The sequence below is a fragment of the Podarcis pityusensis genome (assembly GCF_964106645.2).
Source record: "Podarcis pityusensis genome assembly, chromosome: 14".
Lineage (NCBI taxonomy): Eukaryota > Metazoa > Chordata > Lepidosauria > Squamata > Lacertidae > Podarcis > Podarcis pityusensis.
Window position 1 is genome coordinate 34,037,784 of NC_138039.1, and position 23,493 is coordinate 34,061,276.

A 23,493-nucleotide genomic window follows, 5' to 3' on the forward strand; every position below is an offset into this window, starting at 1 on the left:
ATCGTCCCACTGTGGTGTAGTGGTTAGAGTAATAGACTGAGACTGGGGAGACTAGGGTTCAAATCCCCACTCGCCCATGAAGCTCACTGGGTGACCTTTGGACCAGCCACTGTCTGCCAGTCTACCTTGCCTCCTAGGGTTGTTGTGAGGATAAAATGAGGAGAATGAGAACCATATTGGAGGGAAGGTGGGGTTTATAAAGGTAATAAATAAAACACCTTTCGCCATCTCTAATATTAGGAGTGAAGTAGAGATTAATAATATAAACTCTGAAGGCTTGTTGTTGGCCTTCGCCTTGAGAGACAATGGAGTGCACCTCCAGGGGTGAAGTCAAACCGCTGGGTAACAGCACGGAAGTGACCTCAGCACAGAAGTGACCTCAGCAGGGCGCAAGTCTGAGCCATGTGTATGGAGGTCCTGGGCTGCCCAGATGACAAGACCCCCCTCTTGGCCTTGCTGATGTGGTCCAAAGGAAAGCACATATCAGTGGAGTTGATTACACACAACATAAATCAGGTCAAGCCCTTAGTGAAATGAACTGGAAGGCTGTATTTATTTTTTCATCTGAGGCTTCACAGAATCCTTTAGTCCACCACCGTCCCTCAGGAGTGATGTGAAATGTTGCAAACTCTTACGTTAAGGGAATCCACTTTCCCCTGTGGTACCACCAGTCACTCCTGCTGCTCTACTCAGAAAGTGGGATTGTCTGCAATAGGGGCTTGGGGTTCCACAGGACGTCACAGCAAGTTACAGGAGTTCCCAAAAAGAATTGCATTGTCATGTTACGCACCTTCTTTTTCACTCATCGTTGTTCCTCGTTGTGGCCCTTTCCTGGATCAAGCGGCAGAAGGGTTTTGTTTGTAAACTGGAAGTTATTTGTGGGGTGTGTGGATTTTCCCCACTTTCTGTACTGGGGCATGAGTAATGGGGAAGACCTGTCATGAGTTTTTATGCTGTTTGGTGGCATACAGGCAGGGATGCAAGAGAGCAGCTCCAGAAAAGTCTCCCTTCGCGGTTCTTGCCATTTGCAAAGACATGTCGTAATATTGAAAGCAGAAGTGTCTGGGTTAATAATGTTGATCAGTGGTTCCAGGCCCCATCTTCTGGGTCAAGCAGGCAGAGTGGTGCTGACGGTCCAGTGCTGTTTTTCATAGGATGGTGATAACCTGGCAATATACAAAAGAATGGAGGACAAGGTGAGAGGAGCTGTCAGACTTCCAATCTTTCAGGAGCTTCTCTGTCGCCGAAGGCAAAGCTACAGAGCATGATTCATTAATGTTGTTTCAGGGTAGGCATACATCAGGTGGAACCGTTTCTCATATGTGTATTAAATTAAATGCAGCAAAAGAACCAGCTTCAAAGAACTATACTTTCCGGAGTGAAGTGCTGTTAGTATGTGTGATCGTCTTCCAAAGCAACTACCCTATCCCGAACTTAAAAATGGAAAGTATAATGCTGGTGGTCAACAAAAGAGGTTTAGAGACTGTCTCAAGGCAAATCTAAAAAAATGTAGTATAAACACTGACAACTGGGAAACACTGGCCTGCGAGCGTTCCAGTTGGAGAACAGCCTTTACCAAAGGTGTCATGGGCTTTGAAGACACTCAAACTCAGGACGCAAGGGAGAAACGTGCTAAGAGGAAGGCACGCTTGGCAAATTCACACCGTGATCAACTCCCGCCCGGAAACCAATGTCCCCACTGTGGAAGGACGTGTGGATCCAGAACTGGCCTCCACAGTCACTTACGGACTCACTGTTAAAACCTTGTTCATGGAAGACAATCTTACTTGGCTACGAGTGATCGCCGAAGAAGAAGAAGTGTGTTTTTTTAAGAAAATAAATGGGACAGACCGGAAGGACACATGGTTTAAACTGTGGCACGGTTAATGTCATAAGAAGACTCATCTAGCCCAGCAATCCCGTTCTTACACTGGGCAACCAGATGCAGATGGGACCTGAATACAGCAGGACCTCTTACCACTCATGATTCCCAGCAGAAGCACATGCTGCCTTTGACACTGGAGCAAGAACATGTGTTTGGATCCCAAGTTTGGCATAGGGCCTGCCACTCCAAACAGCACAACCATTCTCGCTTTGTGTGGAGGGCCTGAAAAAGCTGGAAGCAGTCGGGAGAAATTCTCAGATTGCCTTCCCCGTGTCTTCCAAGTTAAGGGGTCAGGGCAACGAGAGTGTGCCGTATCTTGGGCAAATCCTGAGTACCCTGAGCTGTAGCATGTGACAAGTTTTGCTGCTTGCCATTTTTCAACGCTGCTAATTTCCAAGTTTCTAGCTTAGAAGTCTTCTTGCAGCAGAGCTCATAAAAGTTCATTTTATGTGTCCAAGAAGGAAGTGGAGCTGAGTCATCCCTGCCTACAAGTAAACTTTGCCTGTGAGGAAGAAGAAGAAGAAGAAGAAGAAGAAGAAGAAGAAGAAGAAGAAGAAGCCTTGATTAGTTTGGTGGCTATCAATCCCCTTTGTAATTTCTCTCTCTCTCTCTCTCTCTCTCTCTCTCTCTCTCTCTCTCTCTGGCTTTCTGCAGAGCCAGAGAAACCCCTCAATTGCACAACGCCAATGCCATGAATTTGTGCCCAGCGGCTCTGATAAAGAAGACTCCTTCTTGAAGCATGTGACTTCTCTGATATCATGTGAACTGCACACGCCATGTTAACAGATGTTTTTTAGCTATCCTTTGGTGGGGTACGTTCCTTTGTCCCTGAAGAAGAATGCTCAGACTTGAAAAGGCTTTGAGCTCAAATTGTTTTAAATGTACCTTTTGCAGCCGCCTCTCTTTGTTCCCGGGCTGGTGCCTTCCATTTCTCATTTTCTTTAGCCTGCAGGGTGAGAGAGGGCTATACAACAAAACCCACACCTTCAGCCTGGCCTTTGACTCCTTCCTGACCAAAACTGTGCCCCTCTGTGGCTATCCTATAGCAGGAGAGGTGAGGCAGTGGTTACATTCACACCATGCATTTAAAGCACTGTGATACCACTTTAAACAGCCCCCCAAGAATCCTGGGAGCCGTAGTTTGTTACAGGTACTGAGAGCCGCCATAAGACCCCTTGTCCCCTCAGCTTTACAATGCCCAGATTCCCTGGCAAGAGTAATTGACTGTGAAATCACTGAGAATTGCAGCTGCATGAGGGAGATTGGGGTCTCCTAACAACTCTCAGCACCCCTAACAAACTACAGCCATTGGGGGGGGGCTTCAAATGCATGGTGTGAATGTGTCCACTGAGGCCCCCTTCCATTGGCTCTGCTCCTCCTTCAGCCATTCCAACTGGCTACAGCAGAGAGGGAAGAGGGTCGGGCCCCTTCATAGTCTTGGCTGGAGCTAACCACCATTTTCTCCTCCCGGCCCAGAAGCATCTCCTTCAGCAGCCATTCAACATGCTCATTATAACGACTTGGTAACCTTGTCGTGAAAGTGAGAGCACGGAGGTGCTTATTTTCCTCTGCCCTCCCCATTCAGTTTTCCTTTTGTATTACAGCTGTTGGATGGCATGCCATTATTTCAGGTTGAAAGCAGTCTTGAGGGCATTGGCAGGAAGGGCATGGTTATATTAAGATAGCAAGTAAACAACTAAGGAAATACAGGGCCCAATAAGGTCATGGCCTCAATGCTCACACACATAGCTGATGGACCCAGCTAACAGCTGGCTACTCTTAAAGGTGCTAGGAGTTGTTTCAGGTTTCCAGGAAAGACTAATGAGGACATTTGTGGGCCCTTCTGCTAATCCTGGCACTCTTCTTGCCACAAATCTTTGTTCCGACTGTGGTGTCCTCAGCATCTGATTTTGTGGCCTATGAAAATGTGCCTGATAACTCCAGCACTCTGCGTCTAATGCCATGACCTGCCTGAACTGTGTACCCCTTCAAAGGTGGGCCGGCGGAGGAGAGGATGCTTATCACTGAAATCAGTACAGTGGAAAATAGGCATGAATGAACCTTTTTGCAATATCCTTTGGTGATGGCTGGAGGGGAAACAGTTAATCAGCTTCCCCACACGTCATGCCTCCTTTTTGAAACCTTTAACATGTTTTTCCCCTCATCTTTAATGGGAAAATACAGCCCCTCCCCCCGGTTTAATCAGATCAGGCAAACATCTGCCTAATCATGTATGATCTGCTTTTTGGGTTCATCTCACGTAGCCCATGCTCCCTATTTTACAATAAGAACTCCAGAAGAGCCCTGTGGGATCAAACCAAAGGCCTGTGTTGTCCAGCAACCTTTCCTATAGTGGCAAAGCAGATGTGCTGCACATGCCCCTCCAGGCAAATAGACCTCTCCAGTTTCTGTCGCTACCATGCTGCCTCTGAACCTGTAGCATTAGAGAGCATTATGCTCCATGAATCCTTTATCCTTGACTTCCCCAACTTGGGACCCCAGCCCAGTAAGATATTATTGGACTCAAACTCCCATCATCCCCAGCCAGCGTAGTCAGGAATGATAGAAGTTGTGGTCCACAGCAACATCTGGAAGGCCCAGAAGGTTTATTCACCCCTCCTTTAAACAAAGAAGAAACCAGCTGTGGAGGACACCTATCGGCAAGTATTTGTGACAAATCCAACGCACCTGGCTCCCTATCACCAGAGCAGTTTTGCAGCTATATTCAACATGTTTGCCAGTAAATAATAATAATAATAATAATAATAATAATAATAGAGGATTACAGATATATTCCACTTTAGTTATTTTAAAGGCTCACACACAGTTTAAACCATGTTAGAAAGAGACTTAAGGCTGTACCAGCTTTCACCTTTTGATACCTGTATGTGTGGTGCCAGCTGCATGGGAAGTTGGCTTATACTGAGTCAGATGATTGGTCTATCTAACTCTGTATAGTCTAACTGGCAGCGGCTCTGCAAGGTTTCTGGCAGGGGTCTTTCCTCAGCCCCAGCCAGAGATGCTGATTATTGAACCCAGGACCGTCTGCATGTAAGGCAGATGTTCTGCCACTGAGCTACCATCCTACTGTGAAATTTTTCTGTGTCCACTCTCATAAGAGCATACTGCTGTTTCTCTGCCCAACATGTTACTGCTTTGTTGATCAGGGAAGGACAAAACTATTTCTGGGCCATGTCAGTTTTTGCATAGGTTCACCTGTACTTCTGTTCCATTATTTTGTTTAAACAACAACCACCCAACCACCAACCTCATTGAAACCGATACTTACATATATAGGGAGTTTGAAAAAGTGTACATTGTTTGATCCATTAGCTGAGCACTGGATTCAGAGTCAAAAAGCATTCATAGATATCCATTATCCCTGCTTTAAATGGTGACCTGCATGTTATTCTGAAAGGTGTGGATTTGGGACACACTGCATGCAAGTGTTTGCAAAGACTGAATTCATCAAGCGTTACTTATGAGTACCCTTTTTTCACTGGAGAAGAAGCAGGCGTTGGGTGTTTAGTGTGTCAAGCTGGCATAGCTGCTCTCCTGTAATGAAATTGGTGGAAAAGTTGCCATCCTTTCCCCCTGATTCATCGTCCAATTCTCCACCCCCGACTTTCCCTGCACAGAGTCTTTTTGACTCTGAAGCGAAGAACTCAAGTAAAGTAAGCAGAAATACAAAAAAAGAGCCTGTCCCCTAAGAGACCAGGGGTGGAGACTGAAGGGGGCTCCCGTCAATTTTGAAATCAGGAACTGTGTGGCAGTGTGTGGTTCATTCTCTAGGCTTGGCCGATGTGAATACAGTGGTACCTCGGGTTAAGAACTTAATTCGTTCTGGAGGTCTGTTCTTAACCTGAAACTGTTCTTAACCTGAGGTACCACTTTAGCTAATGGGGCCTGCCGCTGCACGATTTCTGTTCTCATCCTGAAGCAAAGTTCTTAACCTGAGGTACTGTTTCTGGGTTAGCGGAGTCTGTAACCTGAAGCATCTGTAACCTGAAGCGTCTGTAACCTGAAGCGTCTGTAACCCGAGGTACCACTGTAAGCTATTGGGAGCAAAAGAGGCACCGCTTGTAGGCGAGGGCCAGAGAGAGAAGCGGGTGGGACTGATCCTCTAAGAGCCCTGGGTTTTTTGTTCAGAACAAAATTGGATGTTTAGCCTCAGTTTTTATTCTTGCAGCAAGAGTGCCTACTTCTCAAGGTGGAAGAGGCGAACCAAAAGGAGGAACCTCTTCCTCTCCTCTCCTAGCCAAAGAGATGAATCACATTCCCAAAATTACAATTAAGTTTTCAGCTCTCACACAACACCAGGGCAGTGAGCAAGTGGTGACGTCTCAGCTCTGGTCAGGAGGGAGTGGTTTTTATATCCTTTCCACCACCTCCAGCTGTCTTCTGTCATTAGACTTTTTGACTTACTCTAGAGCAACCTTTGGTGAAGACTGACTATACTCACAGAGAAGATCAGAAGGAAAAGTGTGGCACATCTCTGGCGGTTACTTTCTCTCTCCGCAGCAAAATTAACGTTTGTGTTTTGATACTGTTCTCCACTTGAATTAGGCACATTGGGATTTAGTCTAGCCTGGATCTTATTTTATTTTTGCACGGGGAGACGACAACGTGCCTTTTTTTTGGTCTGTTTATAGAAAGTTCCTGTTTCAAACATCTGGATTTTGTTGGCTGTTGGGTCCTTATCCCCTCCCTCTTTTTTCTTCTTCCTTGGATCTTGAAGTCTTTTCAAACCAGACTGGGAAACTTTTCGGTGGCAAAAAGTTTCAAGGAAGTTTTGGCGTGCCCCCGTCCCAAGCAGCAAATCTCCTTCTTCGTAGCCAACCATATCCATCCTGTGTACTGCTTGCATCTTTTATACAAGTAGCTCTATGTTCCAATGAGTCTTTTTTTAAAAAAAAAAAATCAACCAGTCACAGTGGTGAAGTTTCTCTCCCCCCTTTCTTCCTGTTGAGAGAACTGGCCAGACTCAATGTGATTCAGAGAGAGAGAGAGAGATCTTGCTGAGACTCGAGGACCCTTAGCAAAAACACATCTGGGAGAGAGAGGTTTTGTTTTTTTTAGTTTTCCCTTGCTTGTTGAATCTACCCTGGAGTTGATGATTAGCCCTGCTCTTCAAAACCCCAATCCTCAGACAAAATGTACGAACGTCACAAGAGACGATACAGCCTGTGTGACATTTCGAAGGTGGACAGGACTGTGGATGTTGTGCTCTTAAAGGTATGGTGCTGTTGCTTCTTTTCATGGTTTTCATGGTCTGCATCTCTGTTAGCTCCTGTTGCAGGAAGAAGCCAGATGTTTCTTGCTTTCTCTCCCGCTGTTGTTCTTCCCAGCTGTTTGTCATGATGGGACTTGGTAGGACATGGAAATCCGTTCATTTCCAATTGCATGCTTTAAAACTGCAAAGGAGCTGAGTATTTTGCAACGTGATCCCTTCACACGTTGACTCAGAAGTGAGGTGTGCAATGTTCACAGGCAAAATTGCACAGGGTTTTCAGAAAAGAGGGGGGACCCCACACAACCTTCACTTAAACATCTTTCTCAGTGGTTCAGTAGGTGACCGCAGAGATAATAAGCCCAGTAGAAGTGCGCTTAGAATAATAGAAATAAAATAGAAAGATGAGCAATATTCTTTTTATTATCCTATTTGTGGACAAATACTTGTCCATTTGGTGGCTTTTGGTATAGTTCTCTGACTTGGTTGCATTTCCGGTACTCTGTACAGTAGTCATTCTGCTGGTCACTGTTTTTGTATATTTCGCCTTTCTCCAAGCTGTTCAGAGTGGAGTGCTCTATTGCCACAACAACCTTATGGGGTAGGCTAAGCTGAGTGAGAGGGACAGTCTCACGGTCATCCAGTAAAGTTCATTGCTAAGTGATGGATATGAATGGGTTTTCCCCCAGTCAGATTCCAAATGATGTGCTCTGTCCATCAAACCAGTATTAGCTCCCTGGATTATGCTCAGCTAACCAGTCACTAGTGAGCTTCACGGTAGAGAGAGAATTTGAACTCTGTGCATCCTAATGCAACCAGGGTTTTTTGGGGGGGGAGGCAATTTCTGCTTTTCCCAAGTGTCATCTGGTCCAACCCTCATGAGAATACCCCTCCTGTACTTAGTGCAGGAACTACTTACTTATGGCATGTAAATTGGTAGTAGTAGTACAAGTTTTCTAGGTGCGTTTTTTTAAACTGCCAATTCCTTACTCCTTTCCCCCTTCCAAATTTTGCTCTTCTACAGTCAGTGGATGGGAACTCACTAATCCCTCCCTAACAGAACCACATTTGCCCATCAAGTGAATAGAGTTATTCCCATTTCCTTTCAGTTCTGAACCCATCGTTGTCCAGTGTATACAGTCTAACCAAGTGTGCGTGAATACAAATCTTTAAAGAGTTGTGTACCCCCAGAAATTAAAATTTGTGTACCAAGCAGGCAAGTTGCCACACCTCCAGGAGACTGATTTTGAAAATGCAAGTGATTTGAGTTCCCATTTGTTTTGTGTGGATGACTTTGTCATCTGCCTAAAAAAGGCATTTTAATATAAAGCTGGGTGCCTCCCTCTTCCCCCTCCTTCTGCCACCCGAACTTTGTGTATATGTGTTTTCTTTTTCCTCATTGGAATAAAGATTTAGTTTTGCCTTTAAATAGGGTGTGTAGGCGGGAGCTGCAAATACCTCTCTTGGCTAACGGTTCTTAGCATTCCCTCTCCCTCTTCACCCCCTCCACCCGCCCCCAAATCTAAAATTAGTAACTGCTCCACTAAACAGTAAGGTGGCAGTCTGGGAATGTTTTGTCACTCTTAAGAGCTTTAGTTTCCTGGCAGAGAAGGCGACTGGAGGAAGGCAGCCAGTTCAACGGGCAATGCAGTCTGGCTAGGATATAAAGTTGGGAAGGAGGGACCTCTCTGAAATGGAGGCTAAAGGGGCATTGCACATAAGATTTCCCAGGCCGTTTCTGATTTCAGAAGTGTCTAGTTCAATTGGTTTTCATCAAAGGAGGAAAGCAAAGCAGAAACCCAAACTGTCCTGATCAAACTTGCGAAGTTAAAAATGAAAAATAAAACTCTGTGTGCTAAGGTGACTTGAATCTTGCATCCCACAGGGCAGAGTTCTGCGAGCTGCATGAATTCTGCAAATATACACAAATTCTGCCAATATTTTTGCAGAACTGGTTGCACCATTCTCTTAGATATAATTCTGGTTTCCTATCATGGAATTGGGAAAAGGAGTCACACAGATTGCTGAAGTTATGCCTCTAGTCACTGGAAATTTCATTTGGCCACCTCTGTGGCATTTGAGGTTTTAGCCAACAGCGCCCTTAGTCTTTGAAGCATCTTGTTGCAGTTTGGAGGCTGAAAGCGTAGTCCTTTTAAAACTGAAGGTGAAATTATTAGCAATCTGGATTCTGTGCTTAATATCCAACGTTACACTTTCCTTTCAGTCCTGCAGAACCAAAGCATGACACAGATCTGGCTGTAAGGCAGATTTGTGGAAAGCCATCAGGTGAATTGAACCAGATTCTGACTTTCCTATAATTGGAAATCACTGTTCTTTTGCCCTGTACTATGAAATGGATAGGAGTTAGGAAATCCTCATTCATATCCCATCTTATCTTGCCAGAGAGTATCTTTGGGGAAGTTGTGTAATTTAAGTGTGTGATGTGATGTGCTGAGTGATGGGACAGCTAGTTTAGCCTGATGCTGTTGCTAGATGCTGTTAATAAGAGTGATTGTGAAGGTGCTCTTGGAGGTTGTGTTTGTAATATCGACTTTTCAGTGCTGTGATAGCTTTCTCTCATTGGCCAGCGACTTCCTGTGTTAATAATAGAATGAGTTGATGTTGTCATCCAGGGTGTGGGCCGCATTCCCTTCTGGGAAACTTTTTAAGGGCCAAGTGGTAGGTGGAGCCAGAAGCAAAAGTGGGTGGAGCAGTGGATGCAAATTTAACATTTATGGTATTATCAGAGTTCAGGGATGCATTCCAGCCAGGCAAAAACATGCAGAGTACAAAGCAGGACCCAAGATAGGTGTGGTTTGTGGAGAGGGTGTGAAGCTTCAGGTTGAGGCCCACGGGCCAGATAGAGAGATTTGGATACCTTCATTTAGCCCCCGGTCCTAAAGTACTCCAGATATGAAACACCAGGAAAAACAACCTGGGAAAATGAATGGTGATTCTCTCTCCCACCTGGCCTTCACGACTCTGTCCTTGCTATAATCAACCATGCAGGTTTGCCTCCCATGTTAAGTAAGTGTGCGTGCACTTTGGTGAAGTACCTATTTCGGATTCACCTGGAAAGAAGCAGCTAATTAGAGAAGCACGTTGACGGCTCTGTTCATGCAGAAATTGTGCGATAGCCCGTTGTCTCTTGTCTTCCTCCAGGGTTGACTTGGGTAGTACATGCACTGCCTTGCCCCCGCGATTGAAGGGGCCGCGGCTGCAGGACATCAGCATGCCAGGCGTGCACACCCCATAGCCTGCACTCATGACATCAGTGTGCCCCGCAGTGTGTCCACGTGATGTTAGTATGCCGTGTGGTGTGGCCACGCTCTGTGGCATGCCGACGTCACTTGTGTACTCTGTGAGGCACACTGATGTGTAGCGTGAATTCCCCCTGTCTTGCATGTGTGATGCGAGCATGGTGTACCTGTTCAGTAGTATTTGGTAGTATGGTGCCCTGAGCAAGGCCAAAATTTGGCGACCCCAAATGGATCTTCCCAATGATGGCGCTACCTTTGAAGGTGACCCGGAAATGACAATTAATCCAGAATGCGGCAGCTAGACTGGTGACTGGGAGCGGCCGCCGAGACGACATAACACTGGTCCTGAAATACCTACATTGGCTCCCAGTACGTTTCTGAGCACAATTCAAAGTGTTGGTGCTGACCTTTAAAGCCCTCAACGGCCTCGGACCAGTATACCTGAAGGAGCGTCTCCACCCCCATCGCTCAGCCCAGACACTGAGGTCCAGCTCTGAGGGCGGTTCCCCCTGCCTTTGAGAAGCCAAGTTACAGGGAACCAGGCAGAGGGCCTTCTCGGTAGTGACACCTGCCCTGTGGAACGCCCTCCCAACAGATGTCAAGGAAATAAGCAACTATCTGACTTTTAGAAGACATCTGAAGGCAGCCCTGTTTAGGGAAGTCTTTAATGTTTGATGTTTTATCATGTTTTTAATATTCTGTTGGGAGCTGCCCAGAGTGGCTGGGCAAACCCAAATAAATTATTACTGTTGTTGTTGTTGTTGTTGTTGTTGTTGTTGTTGTTGTTGTTAATTTTGTGCCCCCCTCAGCTTGGCACCCTGCGAGGGTTTTCTGGGGGGTTGGGGTGGGGTTATCCAAAATAGTCAAAACTCTGGGGAGGTGGGTTACTTATCAACTTCATGGCTAGGAATCTTCTTACAGCATCTGAACTGCTTTTCTGTCTTTCCCTCCAAAATACAGATGTGGGCTGGATATTGTACAGGGATCAGAAGCTCCTTTTATCAAAACAGGAAAATAAAGTGTGTCCTTTGCACGCTGGAGGCTAAATTAAAACATGATTAAAGGAAATGCAGGCCCGAGGGTTTTAAAAGGAAATGAAAGCTAAAAATAATCTCCCCCCACCCCCAGTGATTCTAGTTTGATTTTATAGCTATATCAGCAAGGGTGAATCTTGCAAAAACACTTATATTTAGGGAGCTTTTCCAGCATCAAAAAATGTGTGAAGTGTACTGAGGTGACCTGGGAGAGGGGGCTATAGCTCAGTGGTGGAAGGCATACTTTAAATGCATGAAGTCCTGAGTTCAGTTCTTGTCATCTCCAATTTAAAAAGGAACTCTTTGACAACAAGTGATGGAAAACACCGTTGCTTCAAACCTTGAAGAGCTGTAACGAGTAATAGTAGGTAGTACTTAGCTCTATGGACGAACCATCCAACTCTGTACATGACAGGTTTGTGTATGTTTACATGTTTATAAGTGGGACCTACAACAAAACGTTGCAGTGTGAAGTGCTCGTGTTCAGGTTTTGTACTTCTTTTCTGCCCCAACAGCTGGTCAGTACTCCATTCCCAGTGAGATTATATTTATATTTATATTTATTTTTATTCCTACTACTACTACTACGTTTATGTTCCAGCTTTTCTCCAAGGAGCTCAAGGTGGTGTACCTAGTTCTTTTCTCTCTGTGTTTTATCCTCACAACAACCTTTTGGGTTAGGCTGGAAGATTGTGGCTGGCCCGAGGTCGCTCAGCAAGCTTGATGGCTGAGTGAGGATTTGAACCCCAGGCTTCTGATTGTAGTCCAACACTCACTATGTCTTCATTTGTCTGTCGCATTCTCCCCTCCTCCACTTCTCTCTAAATAAATAATAAAGCATTTTATTCTCCCAAGTCTGCTGATATCTCTCTTCGGTTCACCACCTTTCATCTGGGGTTGGCGATCAAGAGCATAGAAGAGATTTAGTTTCACACAGTCTCTAGGTTTGACTCGAAGGCTTTGAGTTTTAGCCTCCTTCTCTCAGGGTGCATAAGAAGGGGGTTAAGTCTTAGCAGGGAGAACCCAAACAATATACTTTATATAGTCAAGCAGTTTCCTTCAAACTTTTTCTATAATAAGAACTTGCACTGTCCTTGTGTTCACTGTCTGCAGTATAAACGAAGTCGGGTAAATTTATATACAGTGGTGCCTCGCAAGACGAAAAGAATCCGTTCTGGGAGTCTCTTCGTCTAGCGGTTTTTTCGTCTTGCGAAGCAAGCCCATTGACGGATTAGCGGATTAGCGCTATTAGCGCTATTAGCGGCTTTTAGCGGCTTTTAGCAGCTTATCAGCTTATCGGATAAGCAGATAAGCAGCTTAGCGACTTAGAAAAAGAGGGGGAAAAGGGAAAAAAAACCCCAGGAACTCGCAAGACATTTTCGTCTTGCGAAGCAAGCCCATAGCAGATTCGTTTTGCGAGGTACCTCCAAAACGGAAAACTCTTTCGTCTAGCGAGTTTTCCGTCTTGCGAGGCATTCGTCTTGCGGGGCACCACTGTATTCTCTGAAGTCTTTTGGGTACTACTTGATAATGGCATCTTATTGAAATTTGTATCAATATTTACATGTGGTGTTGTTGCTAAATTCCATTTGTATATTTTCTTACATGGATCATCAGGGAGTTGATAGCCCATCTTATATTTGTGTCTTAAATTGTTTCTCCAAATAGTTTTCTTAAAAACCAACCAACCACCAACAAGCTATCATATATTTTGATAGAAGCAGTTTACATAACCACTTTCTTTAAAAAGAGAGGGAATTTCAAACGGTTACTTGCGGAGTTATACATGTGTCTGTGTGTTTGTGTGTCTGAAGTCAGCACTCTAAGGAATGCATAGCCTTAGACTATTCCCTCTTATCCAGGCACCAATGGATTTTATTTGCTGAACTTTGGATCTGTTTAGCCTGATGCCATTGGCATGAGTACAGAGGCAACTTGAAAATATCCCCGTTAATTTTTCACCTCTCTTGCTTTCTGTTAGATTAACCGTGAAAGCTGGAGTCCTGTTGAAACTGCTCAGGATCCGTCACTGTTGGAGCCAAAGCATCCATGTCGTTCTGCAGGTAAGATGAATTCTTTAGTCTTCGAGATACAAAATCAGAAAGGCAAGCTGTTGTTACTGAGCTGGCTTCTCTGGGTGAGAGGCTGCACAGAGCATTTGAGTTCTCTGGAACTCTTTGCTAGCCTAAAGTGGGCAAGGTTGGCTTCCAAGCACGATTCAGTGCAAATTCTAAACTTTAAAAGGCCCTGGGAAGGGCCATAGCTCAGCAGTAGAGCACATGCCTTGCGTGCAGAAGGTCCTAGGTTCAATCCTTGGCATCTCCAGGAAGAATTGGAGAGGACCAAAGACCCTGTCTGGAACCCAGCAGTGCTGACTGCTGCCAGTCAGTGTAGACCAGGGGTGATGAACCTGTGACCCTCCATGCATCTTACACTAACACTCAAATTGTGCAATGAGATTTAATGCTTGTGTGCAACAAACTCACTTCCCCCTCCCCAAATTGGGCTTTTTGCTGTAAAGAAAGTGATGGGAAATTGCATTAGAACACAAAGGATCACGATTGCTTGACTTAACGTCATGTAACCTCCCTGCAAGCAGCTCGGAATAAATGCTGAAGCCAGCATCATATAATCTCCCTGCAAACTGAGTTTATATTAAATATGCCCTCTGGTGGCTGCATAACCTCCCGGCTGCTATCCTTGTTGGCAAGATGGTAGAACCTTTCATGTATGTGGGACAGTCCTGCCTTGTGGAAAGACACAGTCTTAATACAAGCTGCACCCCAATGGGCAAACCCCATGTCCTCTTACGTCATGCAAGATGATGTAGTAATAACAAAACACATCAGCAAATGCTTGGGTGAGCAGGTGAATCTTTAAAAGGTGCTGAAACTTTGACATGGACGATGCTTGTCTTACCTTTGGAATGGGGGGTGATTCCGAAGGTGGAGCATCACAGCAGAAAAGACCCACCTCCTGGTCACTGCAAGATGTAGCTGTGCAGTTGGTAGGACAACCAAGAGATCCTGAGATTCCAACCAACTTGGATGGGAGACGGTATTCTCTCAGGTGATTGGGCCACAGGTTGTCCAGGGCCTTAGATTTTTAAATGCTTCCTTTTAGTTAGTTATTTTAAAGGGGAGGAGAGAGGATACCTCTCTACAGACAGAGAACCAGCACAGCAATGGTAGATGTTCTTGCTTAGTCCTTTGCCTGCTATGCTGGTTTCCTGTTGCAGGAAGTTTTTAATATAGAAGAGTATTTAAAAACAAGCGAGTTATTTGATTGTGAGCCACCTTGTAAAGACTTGTACTAAAATACGTTGGAAAATGTATAAAAGTGACACTTGATTTCCCCAAATGCTGTTTGAGGTACAGACTTGTGTTCTCCCCTCCCTGGCCTTGAACCACCTCATTCTTGCTGTGCTTTTAGACCAGTGAGCCTCTGCCAGTCCCTACATTGGAAAGGTCCCCAGTGTCGTTTTGCTGTGAGATTTGCAAGTGATAGATGTTGACGGATGCAAGCCCTAAATCGCTCGTGCTCAGGAAGCCCGTGGCACGTGTGCTAGGAACTTGTCATCCTTCCAGCTTTGTTGTGATGGTGTTTTCATTGGTAGGGGCTTATCAAGCCATCAGTAGAGGTGGAAACGGACTCAGATTGCACAACACACAGGCACACACTTAAAGCAAAGGCAATAAAAACCCCCGCAATAAACCAGGCTTTACCTGAGAAGACATGGTACACTTCCAAAGCAACCTTCTCAGTGCACATAGGACAAATTATTCTCTCCCTCCCCCACACCCATTTCTCAACACTTCTTTGTTTCTGATTCCTTCTACACATTTCTGGTCATAACTAACTCTAGTGGGAGAAAAGCAATTTCCTTGAAACCTGTGCTGCTTCATAACTCCCTTTGTTCTTCCATAGTAGAGGCTTTAATTGCCCTTTGGTGTTTCAAGCCTGGCATGTGTGTATGGTTTGAGGCTTTCAGTAAAAGGGCATTGTGGTCACTCGGGCCCCAATTTTTAAACGATTGTAAGGAAATAGCAAGTTGCATTTCCAAGGTATTTCGGGTCTAACTTGCCCAGATTTGATGAAAGACATCCTTTCATGCCAGTAATTATGTTATTTTAACTCCATCATCCATCATAAAGAGGTTTCAACAATTCATTCTCTGGGTGTGTGTTTTTAAAATCACATTTGCAGGAGTTCTAGAGTTATAGGAGGAAAAGCACAACAAAGGTATATGGGGTTATTACAGGCCTAGATGCCATCCAGTATCATGGTTCCATTCCCCATCTCCAACGCTCTTCTGAAAATAATCCTTAATACATGTTCATATTTTTACATTAATTTGGAATCGGTAGACCATTTTGGAGGCAATGAGAAGCTGTGGTTTTATACTACACAAATAACACCCTACCAAACCACTGACTCGCACATTTCCCCCCTTTCCTTCCACGCACCAGAGAAGTAGATGAGAAACTATTGCTTCTCATTTTCAGCAAGCCACAGTTCCCTGTTACATCTTAACTTGGGGATCTGTGGTTGTTTAAACTCTTGCTAGTGAGAAGAAGCTAGGATCAAACACCACTGTTTCTGATCCTGGTTTGCTCAGTAGCTCAAGATTTTTTTATTTATTAAAAAAACACACATTTTCCCATGTTTGGATGTAACAGGGAACTGTGGTGTGCTTTTAAAATTGGAAGGTAAAGCTTCCTGTCACCACCTGCGATATGCTAAGATTTCCTATGGCTTGTTCACACAAGGAGCCTGGGACTTGACAGATGTTGCTGGGCTCCTGTCAGCCCAGCTATCATGGACCAATGGTCAGGAATGATGGAAGTTGTGGTCCAACAACATCTGGAGGACCTCAGATTCCCCATCCTTCTCATAGCAGGGAACCATGGTTTTGCATTGTGCCTGGACTCAGGCCATTGTCAAATGCACCCCATTTTATACATGTCTTTAAAAAAACACAGTGAAAAAACTTGAGTCAATATGATCCCACTACAGTTGTACCTTGGTTCTTGAACGGAATCAGTTCTGGAAGTCCATTCAACTTCCGAAAACGTTCGAAAACCAAGGTGCGTCTTCCAATTGGCTGCAAGAGCTTCCTGCACTGAATCAGAAGCCGCGTAAGCTGCGTCGGACGTTCTGCTTCCAAAAAACGTTTGCAAACCAGAACACTCACTTCTGGGTTTGCGGCGTTTGGGCCCATAGTAGTATGGGAGCTAAAATGTTTGAGTCACAAGGCATTCAAGAACCAAGGTACGACTGTATTAGAATAGTAAAGTGATTTTGACAAACGTTATGAGAGTTAAAGAGGGGTGAGAGGCTGCATACACATTTAAATCACACCTGAAACACTTTTGCTCCCCCTCCCCATATTCTGGAAAGTGTAGATTGTTAAGAGTGATGGAAATTGTAGCTCGTGTGAGGGTGAGCTACAGTTCCTATTATTATTATTATTATTATTATTATTATTATTACCACCACTACTACTATTAATATTATTATTATTATTACTAGTAGTACTACTACTAGTAGTACTACTGCTACTATGGGGGGCAGATGTGCTTTCTTTCATACCTTCCTCATGCCCTCTTGCTGACCTAGCTGTACCTTTTCTCAGCACGTGAGTTGATTAACTTCTTTGGACAAGGTATGTGCCCAGTGGCCAGCCTGGAACGTCCTTTTCAATTTTCCATCTGAGCTTTCTTGCGGAGCCGGCTTGTTTTTCCGTCTGGAATGTGGTGGGACATGGTCTGTTAAATTGCCAGCTGGATTTGGTGGGAATGCTGGCTTGCAGTTTGTTACGTCTTCTCTCCCGCCCCTGCCTCTCTCAGTCTCTCTCCCCCACCCGCCCCAACCCATACATATCCCAACTTTTTCCTTTCCCACTTACAATGGAAAAGAAACCCAGACTTGCCAAGGTTGGGTTGAAAGTGGAGAAGGTGCAGGGAAAGAAACTGCACCTGATAAAATAAAAGAGCTATTCCCTCCGCGGTGTGGAAGCTCCTCTGTGGAATGCCAGTATTTCCACTCCTGGCACTCATCTCCCACAGCAGAGTTTTTCTGGTGCGTGAAATAGGCCTATTGCATTGAGGATGGCGGGTTTGCCGAATCCCAGAATGTGAGTTGACTCTTTGCATAGCCAAAGAATTGCTTTTCAAGCTGTAAGGAAGCCTAGCTGTGTTGCAGCCACAGTCTGCAACATGGGAGCAGTAATGCTGGTGTCGTTTAATGGCAGGGATGTGTCTATGCCGTGATTCTACAAGAATACAGTGGTACCTCGGGTTAAGTACTTAATTCGTTCCGGAGGTCCGTTCTTAACCTGAAGCACCACTTTAGCTAATGGGGCCTCCTGCTGCTGCCGCGCCGCCAAAGCACGATTTCTGTTCTCATCCTGAAGCAAAGTTCTTAACCTGAAGCACTATTTCTGGGTTAGTGGAGTCTGTAACCTGAAGCATATGTAACCTGAAGCGTATGTAACCCGAGGTACCACTGTATGCAGTTCTGGGAAGCTCAGGTTTTTGCTTTTTCAAAGGAAAGTTTCTAGTCCTTATGGCTGGGAAGATATACAGTGGTACCTCAGGTTACAAACACCCCGAGTTACAAACACTTCGGGTTACAGACTCCGCTAACCCGGAGGTAGTACCTCAGGTTAAGAATGGTTTCAAGTTAAGAACGGACCTCCGGAACGAATTAAGTTCATCACCAGAGGTACCACTGTACTTGAAAGATGTGGGTAGAATCTGTGAAAACAGAGTGACGGATGGATATGATTCCTATTGGGTTTGGCTTTAGTAGCATGCGTTGTTCTCAGCCCCTGCCTGTGAAAGACTTCATTTAAAAAAGGGGGGAAGGTTAAAGGTAGCTTGACCAGCATATTCAGTGCATTGCTGGGTTCAAGTGAAGATGGAGAAAGGTTCAACTCCGTTATTTTTGCAGCTTTGTTTAAAAAGGAAAAAAAAAACAACTTTCCCAATGGGAACAATGGAAGGGAAATAAGAGGAAGATACTTGGCTGAACTCCTGAACTTGCCTGTATTTCTCCCCAGTTGAGGGGCATGTGGGGACCCAGATGGCCTTGTGTCTTCCCCTGGTGCACCCATTTTTGGACCCCAAGTGTTTGAACTCCAGCTTTGGTGGTTGGGGCCAGCACATCAGTGGCTCAGGTAGTGGCAGGGAAGCAGGATCTGCCATTGAATTTCCTCCTCTGATGTCAGAGCTCTGTTCCCCTCAGAGAGGGAAGACCTGATCTTCCTCAGAGCTATTGGACTGCAGCCTAAAGTATGCAGAATGACAGTTTTCAGAAATGGGCTGAATATGAGAAATCATGCAAATCTGCAGAAAGGAATACATGCTGCAGTCAGAATTTTAGCTTTTCTTAATGCAGAACTGGGATTTCCTGGGTGCAGAATTTACTTCTTTTCCTTAGCATGGAAGAACATTGGCCTACTTTCCATGCTAAGGAAAAGAAGTTCATATTTATACTACTGTAGCTCTTGAATAACACTTGCATTAGTTTGGTGAACAATCTCAAACTGCCATACATCCCCCCCCCTTCATTTCCCCCTCCCCAGAAAGTGATAATTTCCTAGAAGATGGACTAAGTGGCGATTGTACCTCATCGCAAGACATACTTAAAAGAAGATCTGAGAGCGAATCTGACCTCTTTCCTCTCTCAGGAGATGGGATGGATGAGGTGGACTTCGGGAAGGTAAGGCTTGAGTCTTGGTCATGTTTGATTATTGCTTTTTTGATGCTGCATAGATGCACCTAAATGAAACTCTTAACACAAGAAGAGCCCTGCTGGATCAGGCCAATGGCCCACCTAGTCTAGCATCCTGTTATCACAGATGTTTATCAAGAGATTATTAGTCCCTGTGAAATGCCCTGTAGTAAGTATCTTGGGGAGATCTGGCGATATGATATGCACTCAGCAACACCAGTGCAATGGCCTGGGCTGGGTCCCATTGTTTATGCACAATGGATTTATTCTTCATTATCCTTTCTCAGAATGATCACTCAGCGCTATGGGCAGACATTGCGACATTCTCCCATCTGAGTGAATCACACTTGCTAATGTCATTTCCTGCAGTCGTCTCTGCTAAAGCCTCCCTCCCTCCCTCCCTCCCTCTCTCCCACCCCACCCCAGTCACTTTCCCCAGCAGACCCTTGAACGTCCAGCGACCTTAGCGTTCCAAGACCTAATTTCTTTTCAGAGACCTTTGTACAAGCTAGAAACTTTGCTATGTTGAAACTATAAAGCGTGCAGGTCCTTGCCGAAATAGGTGCCATGCTCGGTGGTGCTTTGATGAGCATTGACAAGAGCCACAGGGCGTCCGGCCAGCAGACTAAAAGTTCTGGACATGGAGTTGAGAAATGACTTTCCAACTCCTTCAGCTGTGTGCACAACCCAGGGAGTGCCGGAGGAAAGGGTGAGGCATAGAGATGAATTGTAATTTTCATCTGCAAAATTCTGGCTTTGGTTTCTGGCCCAGGGGGGTGGGGGAAAGGGGGGGGGAAATCAACTACCACTAATGCAATTCAGATTTTTTCCCCCCATACACAAAAAATCTCCTAATAGTTGGCTTTGCTGCAACGGTTTTCTATTCTTTCTTGTTCTCTGTGAGAGACTTTTGTTTTTTAACATGCATCTGTGTAATGTAGCACCAAAGAATTGAAAAGGAAGTTGTTTATAAGTAGAATATTTGGAGCGCAGGATTGAAACCAGATGAGAGTGTTCTTGGAAGTGCTGGCAGAGCACCTATTATTGCATTACCTCTGTCGGTGGATCCTCAGATTGTGTACCGGGGTGCATAAATGCTCTGTTATTGGGGCTGCAATTGGAGCTGGCCAAAGTTCGGGGAAACCACATTGCTGTCCTCACATCATTGCCTGTGAGAGCAGGGAAGCTGTATGATGCATTCATTCCTTCTCCCTCTGCAAGTGGATGATGCACAGTGACATCATCCCAAGAAGGTAACCAAGGATGTGACAGAAGCCATTCCAAGAGAATTCCCAGGAAGCGTCATATGCTTCCCTGAACCCTGATTGCAACTGAGCAAGGAGAGGATGCCTGGAAGCAGTATTAGCAAGCAGTATCTCACAGTTGCAGTGAGAATGCGCCTGCCTTTTGTTCTGGAAGGTGCCTGAAGAAACGCCTACCCAAGATTGAAGCGTGTTAAATTGGGGGAGAGTGGGCAGAGAACTGCACCCCAGGCATGAAATGCTTCTTCAGATTATTTACATTCCATCCTTTGCACAAGCCACAGGGAGGTTCATCAAAGGCAAATGAAATACATACATTGACATAGTGCTTTGAAAACAGCAACATAAGAAGAGCCTGCTGGATCAGGCCAGTATCCCATCTTAGTCCAGCATCATGCTCTCACGATGGGCACCCATATGCCTCTGGGAAACCCACAAGCAAGATTCGAACACAAGATCACTACAAGTCATTAAACAAGTTTCTGATAGCGGCAGCAGCAACCAGGTCTTCTCCTCCTTCTCCAAATGCTGGAAAAGATGTATCTTAACTAACCACCTATAACTATAGAGAAATGGGGCCAGATTCATCTCTTTAGAGAGTTCCACACATAAAGAACTGTCACTGAAAAGGTCCTTTTCCAGGTTCCTACATCACATGTCTCCTACTGAGGAGGGAGCACCAAATTATCTGGATAAGGAGCAGTCTCTAGGTTGTTATGTTTTAATATCTCTTTAAGTCTAGTGCTGATTTTAACTGCTTTTAAACAATTTTTAAAATTACTGCTTTTAATTTTTTTTACTGATAATTCTAACATTTATTGTGAACTGCTTAGAGGTCTTTTTTCCACCCGCTTACAATTAAGCTATATATATATGTATGTATATCTCCCCAGGCTGCAGTTTTTAGCCGGAATATGATCAGCCGATACTTTCCCCAAACATGAGCAGCTGACCCAAAGGGAACAGGAACCCCCCTGGTCTTACAAAGCCCTCGCATCCAAACCAACATCTCAGTCTGAGCAACTTTGTGGTCATTGAGTACTGATTGCCTCGGCCCTCTTTGTCTCTTTCTCAATCTCAATCTGACCACGGACGTGTATTTTGGTTCTTGCTCTGTGGAGGTCCATGCTTGCGGCACATCTGATGCCTCACCCCATCTGCAGACTGTCCTGGAGTTTGGCAGAGGCCTAAAAACAGATTCTAGGCCTTGACGCCAGGGATGCCCTTGGCTCTCAGGTTCACCTGTCAACCTGTGTCTGGTGAGAGGGTGTGCGCCTCCTAAGCAAGGTCACTCAGTAGATCACAATGATACTCTAATTCTAGCATTTGTCAAACACCTCCTGAACTTAACTCCACCTTCCAAGCTCTCCAACCCAACTGCAGCCATCCCTTCATCTGAATGCAGATGATCCTTGCATGAAACCGCCATGTGTGCAGTGCTGTTGTGCTCATGTCCAGCTTGCAGACTTCCCACAGGCATCTGGTAGGCTACCGAGAGAACAGGATGCTGGACTACATGGGCCACTGGTCTTGACCTAGCAGGCTGTTCTTGTGTTCTTAAAAAGAAAGGCAGTAGGACATTTCAGGAGGTCGGAACGCTGGTGGGGCTGTGGTCTAAACCACTGAGCCTCTTGGGCTTGCCAATCAGAAGGTCGGCAGTTCGAATCCCCGCGACGGGGTGAGCTCCCATTGCTCGATCCCAGCTTCTGCCAACCTAGCAGTTCGAAAGCACGCCAGTGCAAGTAGATAAATAGGTATCACTCCAGCAGGAAGGTAAATGGTGTTTCCGTGCGCTGCTCTGGTTTCGGTGTTCCATTGCACCAGAAGCGGCTCAGTCATGCTGGCCACATGACCCGGAAAAACTGTCTGTGGACAAACGCCAGCTCCCTTGGCCTGTAAAGCGAGATGAGCGTCACAACCCCAGAGTCGTCTGTGACTGGACTTAACTGTCAGGGGTCCTTTACTTTACCTTTTACTACAGTTCCTTGAAGCAAATCTACGAAGTTTCATAGGATATTAGCTCAGAGTTGGTGAGGATGCAATACAGTATTATTATTTATTACATTTTGTTTCCCATCTTTCCTCCATTGAGATTAAAGGTGGCATGTGTGGCTCTTCTCTCACCCCTCCCCAATTTCATGCTCATAAGAACCCGGCAAGGTTTTGTTGAAATAGTTGACTGGCCCAATGTCACCCAGTGAGCCTCCTGGCCAAGTCAGGACTTGAACCTTGGTCTCCTTGGTCCTTGTGAACACTGTAATCACTGCACCATGCTAATTGTAATCTAAGTGGCATCTCCTTGATTTTATCGCGATGGAAAAATTCCTGGATTCAAAAACAACCTCTTGCAACAATATTCATGTAAGGCTTGTGATCCATCTCGCCATGTGATGTGTTGAAGCTGCAGTCTTATGCTGCATGCGGTATCTATGTTCAGTTTATGCATAAAATATGCTCAAGGGGATTTCTGTCAAACTAACATCTCTGTGCAAAGTCACAGTTATGTAAGGAGGATGTGGGAGGCACTTCTTCTTTACATTGTCTTGTAAATAACGGGCAAGGGTTTTGTAAATCCCCTCCAGGAGAGCTGGTTCCCAGTGAGATCACCCTTCCTAGCTATCTCTGCTGCCTCATCTTTCTAAATTTAATTTGGGGCTGAGGTTAACTAAGCAGGAGGAAGCTCTGACGCTCGGTGTTTCAGAGTTAAGAACTCCTTTAGGAGTTGTAAACAAAAAGGGGCAATATTAGTAGCATGATGTTTAAAAATATAATGGAAGTTACATGGTCAAAAAATAATAATCTTTAAAACACATGACTAGAAGTCTAACTACAGTTATACCCCATGTCATACTTCAAAAAAGATTCGGAAAAAGAGAAAGAAAGCCAACAACATCTGCCAAATACTAATCTCAGAACTTGGCTGTGAAATCTTTAAAAACCTTTAAAATCTTTAAATTGAATGTCTACCCAATGTAGACCCTTTGTAGTTAATGGACCTAAGATACTCATAGAATCATATATTTTATTCTTAGTAGAACTAATATTGGTTCCAGCCCTCTAACACACATTCATTTATCTTTAATGT

At 45.0% G+C, this 23,493-nt stretch overlaps 1 protein-coding gene across 5 annotated transcripts in view; it reads left to right on the forward strand.

The window, feature by feature from the left end:
• Positions 1–23,493, forward strand: part of AKAP13 (A-kinase anchoring protein 13) — a 245,430-nt gene that overhangs the window by 155,201 nt on the left and 66,736 nt on the right. For all 5 annotated transcript variants that reach the window (XM_080980205.1, XM_080980207.1, XM_080980208.1 and 2 more), the window contains exons 10-11: positions 13,391–13,472; positions 18,998–19,134. In XM_080980205.1, coding sequence (XP_080836331.1) covers positions 13,391–13,472; positions 18,998–19,134 — 219 coding nt within the window. The remainder of the gene's footprint in view (positions 1–13,390; positions 13,473–18,997; positions 19,135–23,493) is intronic.